This window comes from Strongylocentrotus purpuratus, unplaced genomic scaffold, assembly GCF_000002235.5.
Source record: "Strongylocentrotus purpuratus isolate Spur 01 unplaced genomic scaffold, Spur_5.0 spur5_contig_847, whole genome shotgun sequence".
Taxonomy (NCBI): Eukaryota; Metazoa; Echinodermata; class Echinoidea; order Camarodonta; family Strongylocentrotidae; genus Strongylocentrotus; species Strongylocentrotus purpuratus.
In genome coordinates this window covers 1,259,809-1,283,038 of record NW_022145554.1, presented here as the reverse complement: position 1 = coordinate 1,283,038, position 23,230 = coordinate 1,259,809, and the positions used below count along the sequence as shown (strand labels likewise).

The window sequence follows — 23,230 nt, the reverse complement described above, 5'->3', positions numbered from 1 at the left end:
TATTGAATATTTAACACTAACCAGATTGCCGTTCTCACATTTTGTATTTAAACATTTATATGAATTTATTATATGATATTAAATATAGTTGATGTGCTAATTATGGCAAATATTAGCTGTAGTTATTTCTTGTCATTTTGCAGTGCATTATTAAAGAGGAGAGAGAGAGAGAGGAAGGGAAAGGGGGAGAGAGAGAAGAAAAGGGGGGGGGGGGGTAATCATGAAACAAGATACAGAAATTGTTATGAAACAATGCTGAGGGAAAGGTGGCGACAGATGATTATACTAAAACTTGGTGAACTGACTTGTTTCATTTGACTGTCAAAAATTATGTTCATTACAAAGCTACTGTATCCTGAAACAAGATACAGATTGTTCTGGAACAATGATAGAGGAAAGAAGGTGGAAGGAGGGAGGGAGAGAAAGAGAAAGGGATAAAAAGATCGACAAGAAAGAAAGTTACAAGGCGAGCAAAAGGATGGAGAGCTGACGTAAAAGGTGTTTGAAGTGAGGGATAGAAGTGAGAGAGACGGAGAGGACAACATGATCGCAACTATCGTTGAAAGATATCGACTTAAAGCAATTTCAATGGCCTTGTGCATCACCTACTGATGTATGATAGGGTATTGAAATAGCCCTTAATTTGATTTTTTTTTTTTAAATCGTTGCGATCGTGTTGGGATACACTAAAGAATATTAAGAAGTCAAAATTAATCCAGAACTGGAATAAGGGCAAAAGAGGATGAATGAAATTTTAAGAGGCAAACGCAAAAGTGGCATAAAAGAATACAACTTCATAAACAACAGTAGTTCATCAGTATACATTTAGAATAATAAAGCATTTTTATTTCATGATACAGGAAAGAAATAAATAGATAACAAAGTCCAGACAACTTTCATGGAGGAACCAGTTATTTCACATCGTTTCTAAAAGTGTTTCCTGTATGTATACTGTACATAGACTAATGTTTTTATTCTGAACAAGGGCCACATTTGTAGTATATTCAAATACATGAATCGCAGCAGTAAGCCCCAGATCTTGAGCATGTAAATCTATGGCATTAAAGCATGCAGCTCGACTTGTTCGGCCGCTTCCCAATTTCCTGTCGGCCAACCTGAGTATACTTCACGCAAAGTACTACCAAGTAAGGTGCTGGTTGCAATTGGATCAGTCAATCACGTTTAAACGAACTTATGGTGAGTTACAATCAATGACACAAAAATTTGAAGATTACTGCTTGTAGAAAGTCAAAATTATAGTGCACAATCTAAGACAATCATGCCGTTTATCAAATAAATATGATGTATTTTGTCCGCTGTTTGCAAGACGGCTGTCACAGTGGAAAGCCAACGATTTTGTTAATTAGTATAAGGTGATGTTCACACGTTAATGTTTAAAAGCATTGAATGTACCGGTATGTTTTTACTCAGAAATGCTGTATTTTCAAATTATGAGGACAACTGCTGACTTAATAAATTGAGATAATTACAGCTGTTGAACATACATGTATCTCCATTCAATACAAGCTAAATATGATTCCCAATTCTTCATCGAAATCAAAACAATTTCATCAATCCCTCTACATATTCATTTACCTATATTTTCATTATTTATCGTTATTTTAAGTGGATAGTTCTCCCAAGTAAACTGGAGGACCATCTGTCCTCTTCTGCCTCCTTGTTATCGGGAGTGGTTACCGCAAGGTTTTATTGTAAGTCATGTGGTAGGAATATAAGAAGCACAACTATGTGGTAGACAAAAATTCAATACTATCTTCACTACTTAATGTATGATGTTAACTATAGAGGTGTTGTGGTCAAGTGGATACGTCACCGCACTGTGGATTACAAGGTCTGCGGTTCGAGTCCCCGACGTGGCACTAATGTCCTTTGGCAAGACATTGATCTACATTTGCCACACTCAACCCAGGTGATGTAAATGGGTACCTGGTAGGAATTAATTCCTTGAATTGCTAGAGCGTCATGCTAAAAAGCCAGGATAATAATCAGGAAAGCAAGGAGCGTCAAGTCTGACAGATATGAGCGCTATACAAGAACCCAATATTATCATTATTATTATTGGGAGAGTTACACATGACCAGTGTACTTGTGATGTTTCTTGTAGTCGACGTAGAAGGAACGGAATATCTCCTTGAGTGAGACTGGTAGGGTGACGTTGAGAAGAGAGAGCGTCTTTTCATCGCAAACATCCACTATCTTGTAGACTCCGCCCACTAGAGGTGTCTAAATGGGAGAATGCGAGAGAGAGAGAGTTGGATGTTTTTATATGATGCAATATGAGAATGGAGGGAAAGAGAAGAGAAGAGTGGTACTAAAAAGACAGTCTTTTGGTACAACAGAACCTGTAGAAGTTTTCATAGGTATTCAAAGTGAGGTTCTACAAGTACATGCAAAGCGACAATTGCTCTATGGTAATTTCCTACATTGACTGAGCTACTAAACTTCAACTCTTGACCCAACATTATACCTAACTCAATAATTTTTCACAAAATATGGCCTGGAGCAACTGTTGCTCAGCAAATGTTGGAGCACCAGTTCACAGCCCTTATTCATAAAACATGTTACCAGTATTGAACAAATAATCAATTTATTGAACACGTTAGCTCAAAGCCTATATTGATGACCAAGTTTTAGGAGAGAGGTCTCAGATGATTTACCTTGACCTGTGAGGGCAGTGTTGTCTTCTGCAATCCACTGATGTAGTCTGCTATGAGATAGATCCCATACTGAGATATGTCACCCTTCAATGATGCTATTAGAGACAACAACCTGTGTTTGAAGAAAGAAACAAAAATAAAATCACTGTTGTGATATCATATTTTCAAAGGAAAAAATGTAACATGATTATAAATCTAACATTCATTGAAAAGTATGATATTCAAATTAAGCAATTTTATGCTCTTGCTCATTAATCCATTGTCCTCATCAATTATATTGATTGTTCTGCATTTATGGTCCATATCTTCAAATTTGAACCCGATGCTTGGTTTTTAAGCTCACTCAAAAGTAGAGTTTAATGAAAGAAGATGGGCAGAGGTCAGAGTTTTCTCTTCGGAAAGTTTTCTCTAATTTTCTCTAATCCTACATGCAGCTACTATCTTGAAGCTAGCCTAAAACATAAAACAGAAAATTATATCAATCAAAATACATTCTTTCTACTGTGGAATCTGTTATTTTGGGCAGGTCCAAGGTATTTGGTCATTTGCTGTCCCATATCTTACCAAGAATAACAAGAATTACACAAAACTTAATGTCGAAAGTGACCTGAAGTTGTTATATGGTAACCTAGAGTGACGTGCAAGACAGAATACCACAGACTTGCTTTTCACTCATGATTATATCTGGTACCATAAACATAGATCCTTAGTGCGAATGGGAGAGCATTAAGAATTTGATTTTCTACCTCTGCATGTTCTCAGCACAAGTGATGAGTTGCTGATCTGTGACTTTCATTGTCTCTGTCGTCTGCTGCGAACATCTCTCCACCAATGCAGATAATAAACGTGATTAAAAAACAGTCAAGGATTATTTCATCACTATAAGATGCTCGTAAAGGTAACTAAGTGTACTTGCTCAAAAAATAATCACAGGATTTCACACAATACCAACTCAGGAAATGCTAGAACATGCCTCATATAATTATAACTATCAGAATTTATGAATGGTTGTGATTTAGTTCATGTATGTTTGAAAGTTTTTGAGGATACTTTAACCACATGTGATTGGTAACCTTCAAGCAATTTCCAATCAAAAGGATTGCTTCTGAACTGCTCTCATATTTTACACAGGATTTGAAGTAGTATACAATTCTGGACTTAAGTCTGAGGCCACATATTTGTGTAGCACCATATACCCAAATCTGTGTCCAGTACTTTTTCATTGTGATTTTCAAGATTTTCAGGAATATTTCATTACCGGTACTTGTATAAAATGTTGATGTTTTCTAAACCTCACAATGAAGTCTAATTCCTATTCAATACATAAGCAACAAGTCACAAAAATTTTTTTAGACAGTTTCTATCTCGTTAAAAAGTTGTGATTCGTATTGAGTTTCCAAAAGTGACACATTGGTAGATTCAAAATAAAAGCAATGAAAAACACATAACATTCAAAAGAATGAGAAATGTGTCATTCATTAAAAATGCTATGTGTTTTTCTGTTATCTTCATTTTGATACCAAGTTGCATTAATTTGATTTAAAGTTATTTTTAAAGGATATGGTTGACACAGCTGATGTAGGCCGACACCGCTTTGAGAACAGGCCCGGAGTAGCACATCATCAGGTCGTTCAGGATGCGGAAAGCAGCTGCAAAGCATGATGGGAAATGGGATGCTGGGATGTCGTCCCATGGAACCATTAGACAGAGATGCATTGTGGGAATCGCATGCTCAGCAGACAACAAGTCCTATCAAAATATGAAAAAAACAGGAAGAGGAAACATTGCTAAATTACTAGTATATTAACAGCAAAATTCAAATATTAAAAAAAAAATTGTGATTCTACTTGTTTTGACTTTCGAAGTAAATGATGCTTCATGATTAAACCATTAAAATCTATTTGAACCATGCTGAGCTTCTACTTACTACATTAGAAAATTATTTCAGGAGCCACAAAGAAATATCTGTGCTCATAGCTCTTCTGTGCTTTATTCATCGATTTATTTCATCACTGTATAAAAACTGACAAGCTGCACAGGCTGCAAGGTCAGTTGACAAAGATGGAATACAATACATACAAAGAGACGTTAGCAGTTATCATAAACACAGAATGCAGACAAGATAATTATATAGTATAAACATAATGAAAAAATGCAAAGAATTATACATTGCACCAGCACAAACACATGATATCAACGAGATAAGTAGGGTCAGATACAGAGGGCAATACCCAAATAGATCACATGTCCCTGAACCACTTTTGACAAAAATGTTAGATATTTAATATTATCAGAAGATATCACTTGGTTACTTACCTTGCCTTGTGAGACAAATTTGGCGACGGTTGTCAAGATGGCAACAATAAGAGTGCCCTCTAGAGGCTGCATTTGAACAGATCCATGAAGAAGCGTTTGACATTTCTTCATGACCTGAATAATTAATAATATCAGGGGAAAGAAAGCAACAGATGGAAAATATAAGGATTTAAAAAATAAATAAATATGGGAATTATGTTTTTGGTGATGAAGTTGGAGAAACTATTCATTAAAAACGTCATTGTTCACTGTATTAATACATATCTTATCAAACATATACCATTTATTTGTTACTTTCTACTCCATATAAACAAGAGTGCAAGGAAACTCGTGCAAATAAGCACATACACAAAAATAAAAATCCATAATATTGAATTGGCTACTAAAGCAGGTAAGACTATAGTAGCAATATAAATCTGCATCAAAACATCCAGTTTATATATTTATAGAAATAAAAAGTTTTAAGAAACTGACCACAATATACTTGTCCCATTTCAATGTGCATTTCATTCCAATATTTTGGTGAGTAGTACATATGCGAGACTTGTTGTAATCTGCGTGCACTCGCTCAGAAGCGATGAGAGTCAAGAGACGAAAAACAAGAATCATACCAAAGTTTCAATTTACACTGCAAAAATCAGTGAAATTTTATCAGGCGCTAAAAAAAAACACACTCAAGAAGTGGATTGTTTTATTGTGTTTGCGGGTATGCTATGCAACTATTGATGTGTAATGCAGCTTCTGACAATTGTTGACAATTATTGTCATTTAAGAGTCAAGGAACACCTTCATCAAAAATCAGTCACAGGATGAAGAAAGAGAAGACTCTTACCTGAGGAACCATCTCCATGACGAGCATGTAGCTTTCATTGGAGAGCATTGCACTAGGCAGCAGTTGCCATGCTTGTAATACACCAATCATATTAGCACTCTCATCGGCTAATGTCTAAAACACGATACAAAGAAAAGAAAGGGGATATTTAAATGAAAACCTTACTTTAGATTAAGCCATTTCAAGCAGCAGCAGAAATTGTTAAAATTAATTAATTATAGTAATTTAAAGCGAAACTTGTATATGAATTGTAATATTATGTAACATGGAGTTTCAAAGAAAGAAAAGCCAATATCAATTAGATACAGCATAGATTTTCAAAAGTCAAAGATTAAATAGGAGGTTCTACACTTGAACTGATCTTCATACAGACTGCGATGAAACAAAGAATTTTGACAAGTTCTGAAAAATTAGACAAAATATGATGATGACATCTGGATAAAGTTTGACCCAATTATACACACAACAATCTTATTGAGAAATCATAATATTTTTGTTATTTTGCAAACGAGTATCCTCTCTCATTCATTTCCATTGCAAAACTTCATATATTTCTAACACTGGCATGGTTGAGAATGGTTATTTTTCACCAATTCAATAGATTTACTTTATGATTATCATTAAAGTAAAGTCATAGACATACCATACTAGTCAGCATCTGTTGAAGCTCTGCGTTTAGGTCATCCGTTTCCATGACACCCAGTGTGATGATGAGAAGATCTTCTAGCTGTTTTTTGATGGAGGAGTGGCCTGCAACACACATCAATATATGATTATCAGAAGGGTAGTCTTGATTTTGGTATTCAATAAGCATTTCATTAGAAAGGGTCTTAACAATATTTCTAATGAAAATTCATTTTCAGGCCACTGAACTACCTTTTTTTGCCTCCGATTCCTTTCAACGAATCCAAGACTTCATCCCTTAAGACTCTACTCACACACTATTTCAAATAGCATATTTGTTTGAGAAATATGTAAACATAATAACGATTTACTACTAATCACACTCAAAATATAGACAGGCACATAAAGAACTACCGTAAGTGATTGTATGGCTCTTTAACTGATCTTTCTCTTCTTGTGTTGACAGCTAAGGAACTGTATTACACTTTTAAAAAATAAAATAGTCTCGTGTGTATGTTTCCACATCAATCTATATTTTGTTTAATTCTGTGAAAATGTATAAATCTAATGCGAAATACATATGCTGGTCTTACATTTACTTGAGACTTTGGCCAGACTGGTATGTAGTTGGCTCCACACGGCCCTGGATTCCAGAGGGTCCCTGATGATGCTACAGTGAGACTCAAGGTATTCCATACTCGACCCTACCAACGCATCATCGGAGTCGTCATCCGTCTTTAGATCTGCTGAGAAGATGGAAAGCGCCCTCTGGTAACAGGTGGTGAAGTGAGGACTGTGAGAGGTGTTTGGACCACATCCATCTCTACTACTGCTCTTGTCTGTTTCTTCCTTGTCTTTGTTGTCTTCTTCCTCCTTGCCTCTGCGGTTGAGTTTCTGGGTTGACTCGAAGCTGAGTAACAATGTTCTTGCTGACCTCAGCACGTCTGTGAGCTATCAAATATCAATAGGATTTCAGAAAATAATTCAGCTCATTGAATCACGTCATTGAATGCCACCCATCAATTAAAATACATTTAAACTTATAAATCCAAAGTACATGCACATAATTCTAAGACAACAAAGGGATAGTTGTCCATGGATAAGTATCCTAGGACAAACAGGAAGATTCTGAGGAAGGGTGGGGGTAGTAATCCTGATAAACATGGACATACATAAACGTACAGTTATAGCTCATAAATTATGAACGACATAGGATTTAATCAGAGTCACATACAGTTACTAAAATGTCTACAAGTTTGGTTCTATTACAATTTTCCAAACATCGCTTTGATTGATTTAAAACTACTTTGGATGTATGATCTTTGAATATTTTGCAAGGTATTCATGCATTGTTTTCCCAATAAAAACAGCAAGCAACTGTAAACTAATTTAACTGAGGAAAATTGTGCACAAAATGTGTGTCGGGATTGGTCCTCTTTTTGTCTTTGCATGTTAATTACACAGAAGGATTCTAATAAATTGATCAGCTATCGCGTCAAAATATGTGGTACCTTGTCTTGGCTGAGTTCAAGGATTTCATAAAACTTACCACTGATGGTAACTTTGCCATCAAAACTAACTACCATGGCAACATCACTAACAGCCGATCAAATCAGAGTTTCCATGGAATTTACCATCAATGCTAAGTTTTATGCAACGAGGCCCAGGTGCAATCTTTACCTGATGATTTGAGTCTTGTCTGCTTGTAGGTGCAAGAATCTGCCCCAGAAGTTGAAACACAGAGGAACTGACCTCACTGGTAAGTACAAGTAGCTCCTTAGACTCTGCATCAGCTGTTTTATGCCTGCAAGCCAAGGCAATTTGGTTGAGGAGGGTGACTACAATAGAGAGCACTGTAGAAACCCCTGGCAATGAGGCTGGTTTCTTAGAAGACTTCAGTTTTTGGAGGCACTTTACTATATGTTGGTGGAACTGTGAAAGAAAAAAAATATTTCCATACACAAATGATCTTGAATGTGTCTTCAGACACTTATAGTTTACTTGTCATCATCTCTTTTAACTGTTTTTTTTTTTGAGAGAGGGGGAGGGGGGCAAGCTTTTCTCACTGTTTTCTTCACATCCTTATCTTTTTTTCTATTCCCTTTTTTTGCCTTTTTAATCAATCATCATCATCGTCATCATCATCATCATAATCACTTTCATTACCATCACCACCATCACCATCATCATCACCATCATCACCACAATCACCATCACCACAATCACCACCATCACAATCACCATCACCATCATCATCATCATCATCAAAGCCTTATCCATTCTGACCGATTTAAGATACTTGTGAAACATCATCACTGAATCTCCTGACCAGGTTGCCTTCTTGAGCCACAACGATATCAGACCTTTAGAAACCTCCTTGTACTCCGGCGTGGTCGCGAGTCTTGAATCCTCCTGAAACAAAGTTACATTAATGTATAGTATAAGGACATTCTCATATAAAGCCATTTGTCAGATTTAGATGTTATTCCATGAAAATATCCATATTTTCCACACACCTGTAAAAATAGTAACAACCAAGTAGTGGATGCAGAATTATCTTTAACACCTACAAAACAATAAAACCCCAAATGTTGTGTCGAATTGATTAAACATTGTATTTATGTTTGGATGGTGTAAAAGAGAACACATAACAGACATGGTCGTGAGCCAAATAAGAATGGGTAATTATTATTGATTCATTCATTATTGATTTCACCTGACTGCTAAGAGAGCAAATATACTTGTAGTAATCGACCAAGGGGACCTACACCTGGAAGTCCTATATGTATCTAAGGGACTTGGTGATATCACATTAAAGCCTTCCTAATGAGCAATAGCACATCATCTTAGTTTTTTACAGTTAACAACTAAAGTATTCAAACCCCTTGTAAATTTGATGATTTTTTGTTTTGTTTTTGTAATTCAAGAGTGAAAGGTGGATCTTTGTATGTAAGCTTTGATATGTCACATTCTCAAGAAACTTAAATTGGGACAAATCAATTTTCCTCCTACTTAAAACATTACGAAATTTGGTAAGGGTATGGATAATATAGTTTTTAAGTGCATACACCTAGATCCTCATGGTTGCAAGTCTATGGCTGTATCTCTGAGCCATCACACCTCCTCAAGCTCTAAATCGCTTCATACACACCGATCACTTACCTGACTGAGAAGATTTCCAAGCTTCGACAAGAAAGAGAAGAACCAGGTGTTCAACTCCTCGTTCCTCAACACCTCATCGCCCTGCTGGACGCCTTTCAAGATGGCCGTCAGTAACCTTCTGACCTCCGTAGAGAGCTCTACCAGGTCACATGACCGCTGTCTCCCGGCCAAGGTCATCGTCTCGACACAGGTCACAGTCTTAGTATCCAAGGACACCAGTCCCAGCATGCAATTCACTCGGTTGCTGGCTGACAGGTGCAACAGGGGAAGATGTTTAAGAACCTGTGAAAAAAGAAACGTATGAAATTGGTAATAAAATATTCTTTTAAATCTGTTCTGCAATGATTCCGCCCGTCTATTCCTGTGATCCAACATATGCTTGGTTGATAATGGCTCTGGGCTTTACTTCTGGGTTTGAGGTTTGGGTTTGAAGTTACAGTAAGGTATAACATTAGGTCTAGGAATAAGATTGATAAGAACTGTAAGATGTTGATTGAGGAGCAATTGTTGTCAGAGCAAGTGTCATATACATGTAGCCCCTTGTCCTTCTAGGATTAAGGCATCATAAGGATTTTATTAGGCCTTTGAATGGTATGGCTATACTGTACGACCCGTCAGTCACAAAATCAGACTTGCATGGATCAATAACAACTTCTTAGAGACGAAAACTCAAGCAGTAGCATTATTTTTTTATAAACCATGCCAAAATCAAATCAAATCCAACCAAAATCTCCCACACCAAGTTATTTAAGTAAACCACCATTTCCTACTGAAATGTTTGTCCTCTACAAATAAAACAAATCTCTCAAACTTACCTCAAGAAGATTGACTCCCGTCTTGAAGTTGTCCTCCACTGATAACATTTGGTTGCCTTTGGAATGTTGGATTGCTCTTGATTGTTTCTTTCCTTTAGAATGAGCATCTTTCTTCCCATCCTTCTTGCTACTACTCGCATTAGCTACTTCTCTGTTGAGTTCAATAACAAGAATGTCCAGTATTAATTAAATATGTCATCTAAGGCATTTAAAGGTGTTGTGGTCTAGTGCATAAGTCACCCGAATGCAGATCACAAGATACAGGGTTCAAGTCCCGCCGCGGCACTAATGTCCTCAGGCAAGACGTTAATCTACATTTGCCACTCTCCACCCAGGTGTAAATGGGTACCTGATATGCTTGAGTGCTACTTACTTTGGCAGCTCGGGTAGTATGTGTAAAGCGCCATGAGCGTCAGAGCCTGGCGGATACCGGTGCTATATAAATATCCATATTATTATTATCATTATTTAAGGACCAGTTTACTAGAAAATGTGTTTTATTCCACTCTTTGAGGTTTTTAAATTATGTTTTGGGATAACTAAGGTCTATTGATGATGTAGTTCACACAAAAGGGCAGTAACAGCTAATCAAATAAATAAATGTACATGGATTCTGGGAATTAAAAATTCTAAACCTGGCAACATTGTTGTGAGCCACCTAGAACTTAGAACTACAGATATACCTCATCTATTTATTCTTCTATAAATTTTCTCTCAAACTACACTTTACGGGTAATCCTCTTTAAAAAAAAAAAATTCCCTTTTATTCTTACAATGATTTGTTCAGTTCATTTAGCTGGTCTGCTACGGCGTTCACTACAGCATTCTGCATTGATCTAGACTCCCTGCAAGCTTCTGAATCCAAGAAACCCAGAGCTGCATTCCTAACAGTACAGGCACTGTGTTCATTGGCATTATCCTCTGAGTGCATGGACCCACAAACAGCATGGCACACAAGACTAGCCACAGATGAGTGCATGCTTTCATCCATGAATGTAAACAGAGTTAGAGACTGGCGGAGGAGACTAGTCAGAAGAGCTGTGTAGATGTTGCTACGTGTCACATGACCAATCTAGCGATAAACAGATAGAAGACGTTAAATATACCACTTGACATTGAATCTCATGTAATATAAACAGAGAAATATATATCTAAAATACTAGCCCCCACCGAAAAAAAGTAAATAAATAAAGAAGAAGAAAAAAAATCCCCATCCTTTGGAAATGCATTCATCTACATGCACATCTGCAATTCCATGGGGAAAATGGGTCATAAATAAGCTACAAGCAATTACTTTTAAATAAATTTGGCACATGATCATATATAATCCCCAAGAAAGGATATCATTGACACTGGATCTAAAGGCCTGGTAATACACCCCCCCCCCAAAAAAAAAAACAACAACAACAACAACAACAACAACAACAATAAAAAAACAAAAACAAAAAAAAACAAGAGAAAATCACCAAGCCATCCCATCTGGCAGAGTTCCACTCCGACCGTTCCACACTCAACTCCAGGGCTTGAGAGATGCAGCTTGTCAGACTCTCCTTCACAGATGATTCCTCCAGATTGCCAAGGAGAACCAGTCCTCTAGCTTGTTGCCATAGCAACTGATGCTGCAAAAGAAAAACAAAATACATGTGGTTAAATTAACATCATTATGTTACTAGAATTACAATAATCAGCAAAATGAATAGTTTCTCAAACTTGAATTAGAAATATCATTATACCCATCGATGTGCACACTATAAAATATATTTTATTATACATTCATCTACTTCATTTATACACTAAAATATACAAATAACCTAAAGAGCCTTCATCCTCTTTTAAGAAAACCAATTAAAAATTTCCTAAACCCTTTCAAATCTCTATTTTTCCAGAAGAGGTCAACCAATAAAACAAAAACAAAATTATTATGTCTCCAAAAGCAGACATTTAATTTTTCATGAGAAATGCAATTGATGTGGTAACATCTTACATATTCCATGAAAAGTTACAAACTCACATCTACCTTAATAGCATAAATAAATAATACTATGTAAAGAAGATCTGAAAATGCCTAATATGTTTCCAAGCGTATTGTGTTTTTAATGATTCCTGAACAATTGTCAAGTTTAATTAATATACATTCAACTCACTTTCAGGAAACACAACTTTTCATTTCCTTCTGCATCTGAAGGGGACATAACTCTCAGCCAATCAGAAGCATGGGAATACGTGTGCAGGTAATGGACATCTCCATTCTTCATAGGGGTGTTTAATGTTGGGAGGGACACTCTCTCCATAAGGTTTGTGTGCTGTCTCAGCATTAGATGCAGCTCACCCCACCCATAGCAGAGTAGAAGAGTTGAGAATGCAAGGCTCTGAAGTTTAAGAGAAGATAAATATTTTTGTAAAGCTTTATCAAAATCCATAATGTTTTCAAAATAAAAACAAATCAGCTCTTATTTAAAACATTACAGATTAAATAAAGTACACAAAGTAACATGAATTTTCATTTGTCATTCAGCTAGATGATATATCAACATTTACTTGTATGTGATGTCAAATTTGAAAGTTCCTTTAAACAAAAAATTTTCAATATCAAAATACATACACTAGAGAAGAATCCAGTAAATTTTCCTCCTTTAAACAAGAATTTTTCAATATCAAAATACATACACTAGAGAAGAATCCAGTAAATACAGGGAAGATTAAGATCATTGCAATTAACCACAAACTAAGGAATAGCTAGAAATCTGTATCCTTTCCTTTTTAAATTGAAACAAAGTTTCAATAATAATCCAATCCAAACCAAATTCATTGATGGTGACATAACAAAGAGGTACAATGAATTTGTACCTGGTTTTCATGTGAAAAGATTGCAAGAAGAGGCTTCAGCACATCATCTGCCATCATGTCAAAGAGCTTCATCACTTGACCTTTGACCTGCCCGACCTCTGCAGCATCCGCCATCTTGGAATTCATGAGAAATGTGTGGAGCACCGTTGCAGCTGCTTCGAATCGGGTGACGGCGTCACCGTTTATTCCAGCCACCTGTTTGTTCTCTTTCCTTTTCTTCTTAGCTGGTGGCGGGTCGACTGAAGACTGAGACACGTGGTGCAAAACGGCTGGTAGGTGATTGGTCATGATGTCACTCAAGATAATGTCCCATAGTGCAACGGTTGAGCCTGGTGTGAGCGACTCCACTGCTGCCCCAAAGCTGCAAAGAAATGAGATTCAGTGTCATGTTCACACTTAAAGTTATCAACGTTCTGCAAATATGTGACCAATTATATTAAACAATGTATAAGTCTCTTAATTACTTTTCACTAATCACACTGTGTGTAATCAATAAAAGGGTCTCCAGAAAAAAGCCTGTAACACACAATACACACAATCAAATAAACCAAAAAAGAAAAATCTAAAAAATTTCTAGAACAAGCTTTATAATTTGTTAAAATGCAGTCTCATCTTCATAGTAACATCTGATTATCCAATCGGATCTCTAATGTCAAATTGTAAAGGTTTCAACATTAATCTAGTATTCTTGAGATTTCTTGTTATCAAGTACCCAATTACTACTTTTGGATCGAGATTGACACAAGTAGATTAATGTCAAGCCAAAAGACATAAGTCCTACAATACAAGCAGCATGCTGGGGCTTGAATCGACAACCTTCACACCTCCAGTCAATCGTTTAAACCACCAGACCACAACATGAAACCTTACCTTGTGAGGAAGCTTGCTGGCAGCTGAATCGAAGATGAAAACTCCTTCTTTGTTAGAATGGATGACAGCAGAACTTTGGTCAGTCTATCAATCTGAATGGAACAGAAATAGTGAAAGGAAAATAAAATAATGACCCTCCTCCAATACAAGAGCAGGAGCGTAGATTTTCAGCTGAGGGGCAGTTGGTGGAGTATTTATTAACTAACAGGTTACAATTTTGCAGCTACCCCCAAATATACAATTTAATGTACATGTATCCCACAGTCATCAAGCTACATGTATGTACTGATACTACTATAATTACAGTTTCTTATAAAGCACTTTACCATTTACAACGAACCTGACCAACACACTTACAGTATTATTACCCTGGTCAATGCGTTGTTACAATTCTGCACTACACAGTGCACTCCTTTGGGGAGCATTCCAGTCAGTCACCCTTTTTACAGGAATGCACATGCTAGTCCAACAACACTGATGTTTGCATCCTAGCAGGTACCCGTTAAACACCAGAGTGGCAAGGAGCAATGTAGATAAAAATGCCTTGCTCAAGGGCATAACTACCGTGCCGGGAATGAACCCTTGATCTTTGATTCTCAGTAGAGTGATTAGAACATGTCACCTCTATTATACACCTGTATATTATAAAGTTAAACCTGTGGAACTGAAAAAATAGCTACTGGTGGCATATGGCCTTTCAAAAGAATATTCTAAAATGCACAGGTGACCATTATATACAAGTGGCCATTAAAGAGGGGCAAGCACTATTACAAATGGGAACCTTGGTGGACCCATCCACCAAACTAAGATATCATGCACATAACACTTTTTCAAGGGGTACTCCTTGAGATGTTTCACATTTCCTGACTCACCTGTCTCAGTTTGGTGTATGTTTCCATCACGGACCTCAAGAACGCATCTCTTGACTCTCCCACTTTGGCAGCAGCATCTTGCTCTTGGATTGGTATTGCCATGGAAGCATCGTTGACATTGGTCGCTAGGAGACAAGGCCATACCTCCTGCATCCTGGTTGCTAAGATGTTGTGATCCAATGAGAAGATAATGTCCAAGCAGCCATACCAAGAAGGGTGGAGCCTGTATAAAGAGAGAAAAACATGATAATGATAAATGAATAATAGTAGGCTCTTACAATGAGCTCATGTCTGAGGCATTGCTACTCCTAGTTCCCCATTATTTTACAGCAGCTTTAGCAGGGCTGCTTTATAAGCGCACAAGCATTTTAAGGATTTTATTTCTCTATTTACCTCACCTGGGATGAGTGTGGCAAATGTAGATTAATGTCTTGCCAATGACTTAGCACTGCGACAGGGATTTGAACCTTGTACCTTGTGGTTCACAGTCAGGGGACTTATCTACTAGCATTACCACACTTCTACAGATAACAACATCTCTGCAAATACATCACTTGAATTCAGCACCAAAATAAACATAGATTGTTAAAGGTCATAAAACTACATCCACCATCTCTATGCCAAATTAAAATAGTTAAAAATTGAACTAGGAGAATAAAATAAGAGATTTCATATCAAAAGCAGCATATAAACTCGGAGTTGACTTTTGTGCATGTGATCCTGTATACATGTATGCCAATAACTACTCATCCTCATACATAAAACTAAAATTGTAGATCCTTTTGAATTCTATCCAATTGTAATCTGTATCTCTTTTTTACAGTCATAACCTAACTGAAATTTTGTCTCGAAACTTAGATTACTAAAGTGTGTTAAGTATGATAACCATACACTGTATATTGAGAAGGCCTGTTGGCTCAGTGGTTGAGCAGTGGTCTTGTTAACGGCAGGTTTTAAAACCAAGCCGATGCAGTCGACTTTTTTTGTGCCCTTAGGTAAGGCACTAATACACTTAAACAAGTCTCTTGGACAGGACTTCAGGCTGTAGGTCCCCTTGTTGCTTACTCACAAGCATATACATGTTTTCTTAGCAGTCAGGTAAAATAAAACATATTTTAAACTCTTTCTTTTGTACCTTTTATTAGCCATGAGATGGGAGACAATCTCTTTGAACCATTCCATTTTCTTGGTCCTCTCCGTTTCCTCCTCCACTACCTGAAAAATAAGAGAAAACATAAAAAATACTCAACAAAAAATAAAAACCCTTCTAGATTTGTGCATATTCATCTGCAAACATGTGAGCAGGAATACATGTTAGACTCCTTCTCATAGATCTCAAGGTAGTCATAGCATTTTTTTATTTTATTGTCCATCATGTCAGAAAGGTCAAGTCAGGTCACATCGCTGACAAAGGCTGTAGGTGAACAGCTGAAAATGTTGAGGTTAAGATTTGTGCATTGAGATCAAAAGTTTAAATTTCAAACAAATGTAAAACAAATAAAAAAGAACTTTCACTAGATTATCTGGTACGCAAATTGTTAAAAAAATAATGGAAAGAAAGAAAGTGAGAATGTACAAAGATGTATAGTTTGTTACATGTTCAAATAACTGCTCTCATGATCATCATACATGTAGAGTGTGCAGGATTATCATCAAACTTACAGCATAGCACTTGTGAGAAGTGGCCAATTTGAGGAGTGCTTCCATCGTACAGAGCTTCCGATCCCAAGATGCATCATCATAGCTACCGGAGGGTTGATCGTTGGTCTTGAAATCCATCAGACTGCACATCTTTTGCAGCATTGCAAATGTCAGATCGGGGCTAGGCCTAGATTGTAAGTAAAAACTGAGATGATGATCCCAAACACATGCTTATGCACTCTTCAATGTTTCACAGGGACAGATGTGACAGGAAAAAGTGGTTTGTGAAAACTGATGGCAGCTAGTGATTACCCTGTTGCATAAGTCTGAATCTATGATTGTGGTCAAAGTATTTTCTATGAATGCAGCATTTCAAATTTGATATAGCTCCACATTTCCTAACATCCTGAGTTCCATCACCAAACTGACTGCAAACTCACTGATAATTATCAAACCTTTTTGGGGGCTATTCAGTTTGGTGTTGGTCTTGTGTAGGCCCAAGGAAATATTATCCTGTTCAGCAATACAAAATAATCTCCTTTAATAAATCCCTGGACGTAACATTTTCATCTGTTTTGAGTCAGATGGGCATTAACTCATACATACTCCTTTGTGAACGCACTTCTGGCTACAGACAATTTGTTATTGTTGTTTTTAATACTCAAACCAATCAAGTTTTGTTAACTAAAAAGGAACATTTTCTAAGCTTTCCATTGGTATTTAAACTTATCACCAATCAATTCTACTGTACGGTATCAGACTTTGAAAGATTTACTTACTTGAAACTAGTGAGGAAGGCAGAGTAGATCACGGGGAGCCCACAGGCAGTGTTAGCTTCTCCGGACTGCATACAGACAAAGAAAATATCAATATAAAAAGTATACCTTGGTCAATTTTTATTCATCAATCACAATGCTAAGATTTTTATTTCATTATTCAATTAATAGAGCTGTAACTGAAACAAATTATTAACAAATAACTAATATGAATGAATAGCATGTACATCTTCAAGTTAGCCTTCATACTTCACTGAAGAAAAAGAGAAATCATATAAAGAATTAATTTTCACTCATAAAATTTGCAAAATTTATATCATCAAGACAAAAAATCAAACTTGAAACTGCAGAAATTCCATCATCTCAGTTAAAACTGTATGACTTGTAGGATGCAGCAAAACTTTGTAAATTGTACAGGGAAATCCCCCTGCATGATGTCAATTGTACTGAAAGAGACTCTAAATGTACAATGACCCTTGCTCTTTCTCTATTAAAGATAAACTCCAGTACTGGTAAAAAAAAAAATTAATTCTCACAGAATCAAACGAAACTTACACTGAATGTTCAAGATTACAAATAAATGACATGTGCCAAACAATTTTTGAAGAAAATGTATACTGGCTGAGTAATGAGCATAGAAAGACAAGGAAATCAAGGTAGTACTAGCCCCGACACCATGTGTGTTGTCCCATATATAGCTTTTTATGTGAGTGCTTGTTACTTTACCAAGACTCGGTCAAATTTATTATGATTTTGATGACTCCAGAACCTTGCAGTGCACACCAATACTTACATGCTACATGATCAACTGTTTCTGATCCTTTCACACCTTTTCTTTCACAATGCAATCACATTACCAGTACTAAAGTTTAGCTTTAAGTGTACCGGTACCCAAAATAATCAAAAGCACAATTTTCATGTGACAATCATTGAACATACCTTAGATTGTAAAAAGTCCATGAACTTATCCACTACATCTGCCCGCACTCTGCCATCTTTCTTTTGTTTGTCGCCCTCTTCTGCCATCAGGTACATCTTATACGCCTCAGCCATGTTCCTAATACATTATCATACAGTAAACAAACAAAGTCAGGACTCATTTGTGAGGTTCACATCACAACTGCTTATTGGGGTCTGTATGTAACTGTTACGAATTGACTGACATCACACTGAAATGTAGAAATTTTAGAAAAGTAATATGGATGTTGAAAGTTACACCGCCTTACCCAGCTTTGTCACTACACCTGACCCCAACCCTAAACCTAATCAGAAGCCTGACCTGATGTTTTTGATAAAATAATACCCAGAAGAATTGTTAGATGATCATGGTTTGATCACTGGAGAAACTCCAAACCCTATCTGGAGGGCAGAAGAATGTGAAAATTATATATGACCCCAACTGTAAACCTAAACAAAGATCCATTTTCAAACGTTTGATGAAATACTGGAGTAAATTTAAGGTCAAGGAAATATACGGAATACAGTACATACTGTACATGCCAACCATTCATGGCAAAAGCTAGGGGTCTCTCAAGGTAAAATTGGAAATAGACTGTTTCTTTTAAACATATACACAGAAGTTGTCAACAAAAACAACAGAGGAATCTAGGGTTCATAACACTAGTTGATTACCAAACTTTAGAATCATGCCTCCAAAATAGGAAAGATTGGGAGCAATGGAAACATCAATCATAACTGACAAATAAAAAAATTCTGACATATCACACTCAAAACTAGGATTGCAATGAATCTTAAACTCATGATACCAACCGACTGAAAAGGAGGCTTCGAACGGAACTAGTCAGTGCATTCAAGCTGGCTACGCACAACTCGTTGTTGCCATGGCGACGAGATGAGAGTATTGAATACAGGTTCAGGCATGGGAGGATCAGATGTTCACTTGTGAGACCATAGGCCTGTGAAAAAGGTGAAGTAAAGGAAAATCACTGTAAGTACTGACTGAATAAATAATTTATAAAAAAATGCTGTCCGAATATTTTCTTAGTGCTCATTTGATTTTCAAAATCAATTGTATTTATGGAAATAGTGAAATTTAGATGATAAATATCAGTAGGAAACCTACAAACTTAACCGCATAGATTTATGTGTATGTCTTCTAGAAAGTCCGTATTCTACGTTCTGATTGACCTGGGCCCCATTTCACAAAACTTGTCATCCGTGAAAAAAGACAGTTTTTGTTATAAGCTAGTGAAATCCTTGCTGCTGATTGGTTATCAGCAGATTTTTGACTGATTTTTGTCATCTGTCATTGAAAAAAGGCTTTGTGAAACTGGTCCCTGGATACTAAGTGCTCAACGGACAGAAGAGCTCAATACAAGGCTGATAAGATCATTAATGAACGTCCTTTCTGTTAGAATGTTGTATTAAAATGTAACTGCATTATGTGAATTTCAAATGCAATGTCTATTACCTTCTTGCCATTCTGCTGCTGTTGAAGGAAGTTTGCAGATTTTGCCAAGGCCTTGCCCATGACCCGTAAAATCTGGCCGTGCTCATCTAGACAAACGTTCTCCTCCAGCTGTTTGCTTGCCATCTCAATCAAAGCAACTGTCATAGCAATCTGTACAGGAAAGGTGGGACAATTTGTTACATAGAAAACACAATATCATTTAAAATTCATGAACGTCATATTCACAGGAGATGCAGAGTGGTAGATCAATGGTCGGTCCTAAGTTCAAAACCAAGTTGATGCGCTAGTGCCCCTTAGTAAGGCATTAATCCTCATTACCGAGTCCCTCGGAGAGGACTTTAAGCCTTCGGTTCCCTGGTCGCTTCCAAGCATACACTAGCTTTCTTAGCAGTCAGAAAAAACATCAAAAAGTCTCTGTATTATTGAATATATATTGTTATAAAAACGATGACGACCATGACGTAGATCCTCGTCAATAATGAACCATCACTTACCAAGGATTCAAACTTGGTGTTCTGTACAAAGCGAAGCTTTCCATTGGTCAGTATCATATCACAGCAGCCAATCACAATGTCAGAAACATCATCTTTCAACAGAGTGGATAGCAGGGCCTTGAATGGAAAGACAAAATGGGATAAAACATGTTAGATAATAAAATTGATTTGTATATATTTGTGTGTGTTTTAGGGGTACAATTACAGACTGTTTCAAAGGTTTTATTTTCTGGCTCATTATCAACTGTAATTATTGTACATAGAATAAATATGTGATGTGTTCAATGTGATTTTTAATCATTTGGACAAATAATTGTAACTAAATTGAATTGAACATATGTAGTGAAAGGGATAGATTATTCGACTTTTAATTTACATTTTAGGACCTATATGTTAGAATACTGGTATTGATTTGCAATTATTTCTTTTGAAAAGATAAAAATGTTGCCTAATCAATTTCATTTTTTATGAAATACAAAACATCTGGAGACTGTTATGCCTCAGTCACACCTTTGCGTATTTGGCCTGCGTATTGCTGCGTATTTATGGCAAGCCGTTTTAACATTTATTCCTATTTCTTGATATCAAGAATTACTATTGCTTTACAACAGAAAATCATTTCTTGATATCAAGAAATAGAAATAAATGTTATAACGGCTTGCCATAAATATGTAGCAATATGCAGGCCAAATACGCAAAGTTGTGACTGAGGCATTAAAAGTACCAAACTACAATCAACTCAAACCATTTTCTTCTTCATAGTAAATTTCTTGAGGGGAGCGAGGATACTTACAGAGCAAAGGTTCCCACGAAGACATATCGGTTTGCCTTCTCGTTGGATCGATGCCATTTCTTGACTCTTGAGGGCATCATGGAGGAAGAGCCATAATGACTGCTCATCAGCGTCAGAGGTACCATCTCTGTTAAGGACCAAGACATAATAATAAGAAATTGGACTTTGATTTTTAAGTACTACCTTGTCTTTGTGTGATTTATCTTCTTTCCCCCCCTATATTGGGGACTAAACCTATAATATATATATTATAGGTGATTTCAGTTACGTGGTCCACAGTTCGAGTCCTGCCGTAGCACTAATGTCACTTGGCAAGATATAAATCTACATTCGCCAATCTCCACCTAGGTGTTAAAATGGTACTGGTAGGAATGAAGAGCCTTGATAATATTATTATACATATTTTTATCTTTATTGCCTACTGATGTAGCATAATACGATATCAAGTTTCCCACTTTATTTCAGGAAAACAAGATTTAATAATGTACAGGTGTATAAATAACATTCTCTTGGAAGCCGGTACAGAGAGCAAATATAGATTCTTTAAAAAAAAAAATTCACCTCTCTATCAGAAGACATACGACAACAACAAATCTTTGAACATGATTCATGTTGAACAATCTACTTACTTCTCGCTGTTAACTAGCCTAAAGGAAACCCAATCCAGTAAGACTTGATGCTTGTTGGGTAGAAAGCAGTGGTTAGAAACCCAGCCAAATCTTGCCAGCTTGACCCGGTCAGCGATGGGTACCGAGTTGTCCTTCAGCCTCTTATGCAACCCTGGAATGAAAAGACAGAACAACTTTGAATAAAAATACCCCACCATGAAAGATGACAAGGTGTTCATTGGTTGAAAAATTAAAGATTATCAACAAATCTAATCAAATCAAAAGGCTCAAGTTTCTTTACTAGCTAACTCTAACACTAATCCAGGGGTAGTAGCGAATTTTATTTTTAAAGAAGGTTTTGGTGAAAGATTTTTTTTTTAAGTTTGAGAAATCTACCGGTAAGCAAAGCGTGGTGTTGAGCGAAGATAATTGTTGAGCGCTTGCTTTCAAGCAAGTCATGAAAAAACGGCACCTCACCCCAACCCCCCCCCCCCCCCCCCCAATTTTAAACTGGATTTACATCGATATCTGGGATTATCCATTTTTTGAAAGAAAAAAAATCTGGAAAAAATAAATAATTAGGAAACTGATTTAAATCGGAAATTTATCAGGCATGCTCTAATCCTAACCCTAACCCTTACCCTGTGCTTCATAATCCCTATTGGTGGGGTATTCTAAGTCTAAAGTAAAACCAAAAAGCCATCAACCTGCAGTAAAATTCAGAAAGAAGATTACAGGATATCACATGCATGAAATAACGACGGTAATGATGAATTTATACCCACATAAATTAAATAACTTAAATAAGGATCTGAGATTACAGTTGCTAACCTCACACACAAGCGCGCCCGGCCCCGCACCCCACCGTCGGTACGCTATACGGTATGCAATTGTATTGTGCAGCGGTTTGCCATGAAACCTGTGAGAAAGTGTTGATTATAATGTTTTCGTTTTTAATTTGGGGGAAAACTACTTCAAAAAAATAAGGAAATTGACACGAAACAGGCAAGACCAAACAACTTTTAGTTTTAAATCATGACCATTAATTTAGAACAATTGATGAAGATTTAGTTGATTTTTGGGATGTTTTAGTAGGGAATCTCCACGCCGAAGTTACGGGTCAAAGTCTGGATACGAAAGTACACTAGCGCCAAGCCAAGGTTTTAGACTTTTAGCACAAAACAGAGTGCGCGATCAGTCACCCTACTTGTATATGCACGAGTGGGACTAGATCTACTCAATTTATTCTTCAACCAACTTGGGTTTGGGTGTACACGCGTGTACACTGAAATTAACACCAGTTTCCAAATGTCCATTTTTAAAATCTCAATTCAAAAAGATAATAAAATCACATTTCTATCACTTAAACACTTTTAATTTTCAATAAAAAGTTCTAGAAATTCTTAAAAAAATCACATGCTTACCTGCATAGTAGGCTGCCATCTTGAAAGTGCCCTCTACGGCTCGAGAA

At 36.6% G+C, this 23,230-nt stretch overlaps 1 protein-coding gene across 1 annotated transcript; it reads right to left on the bottom strand.

Annotated features, from left to right (window-relative positions):
* Positions 1–1,911: 1,911 nt before the first annotated feature.
* On the bottom strand, positions 1,912–23,230 carry LOC586681 (unhealthy ribosome biogenesis protein 2 homolog). The gene is made up of 28 exons (XM_030992761.1): positions 23,184–23,230; positions 21,781–21,931; positions 21,152–21,278; positions 20,359–20,475; positions 19,865–20,014; positions 19,204–19,349; positions 18,373–18,490; positions 17,437–17,501; positions 16,679–16,844; positions 16,152–16,231; positions 15,017–15,239; positions 14,145–14,236; positions 13,275–13,635; positions 12,572–12,796; positions 11,894–12,046; positions 11,201–11,499; positions 10,428–10,578; positions 9,613–9,894; positions 8,737–8,862; positions 8,131–8,382; positions 7,044–7,401; positions 6,470–6,576; positions 5,827–5,940; positions 4,995–5,108; positions 4,241–4,427; positions 3,425–3,524; positions 2,679–2,790; positions 1,912–2,244 (listed from the first exon to the last, which is right to left on the bottom strand). The coding sequence occupies exons 1-28, from the start codon at positions 23,200–23,202 to the stop codon at positions 2,089–2,091; spliced, it is 4,551 nt and encodes a 1,516-aa protein (XP_030848621.1). The 5' UTR covers positions 23,203–23,230; the 3' UTR covers positions 1,912–2,088.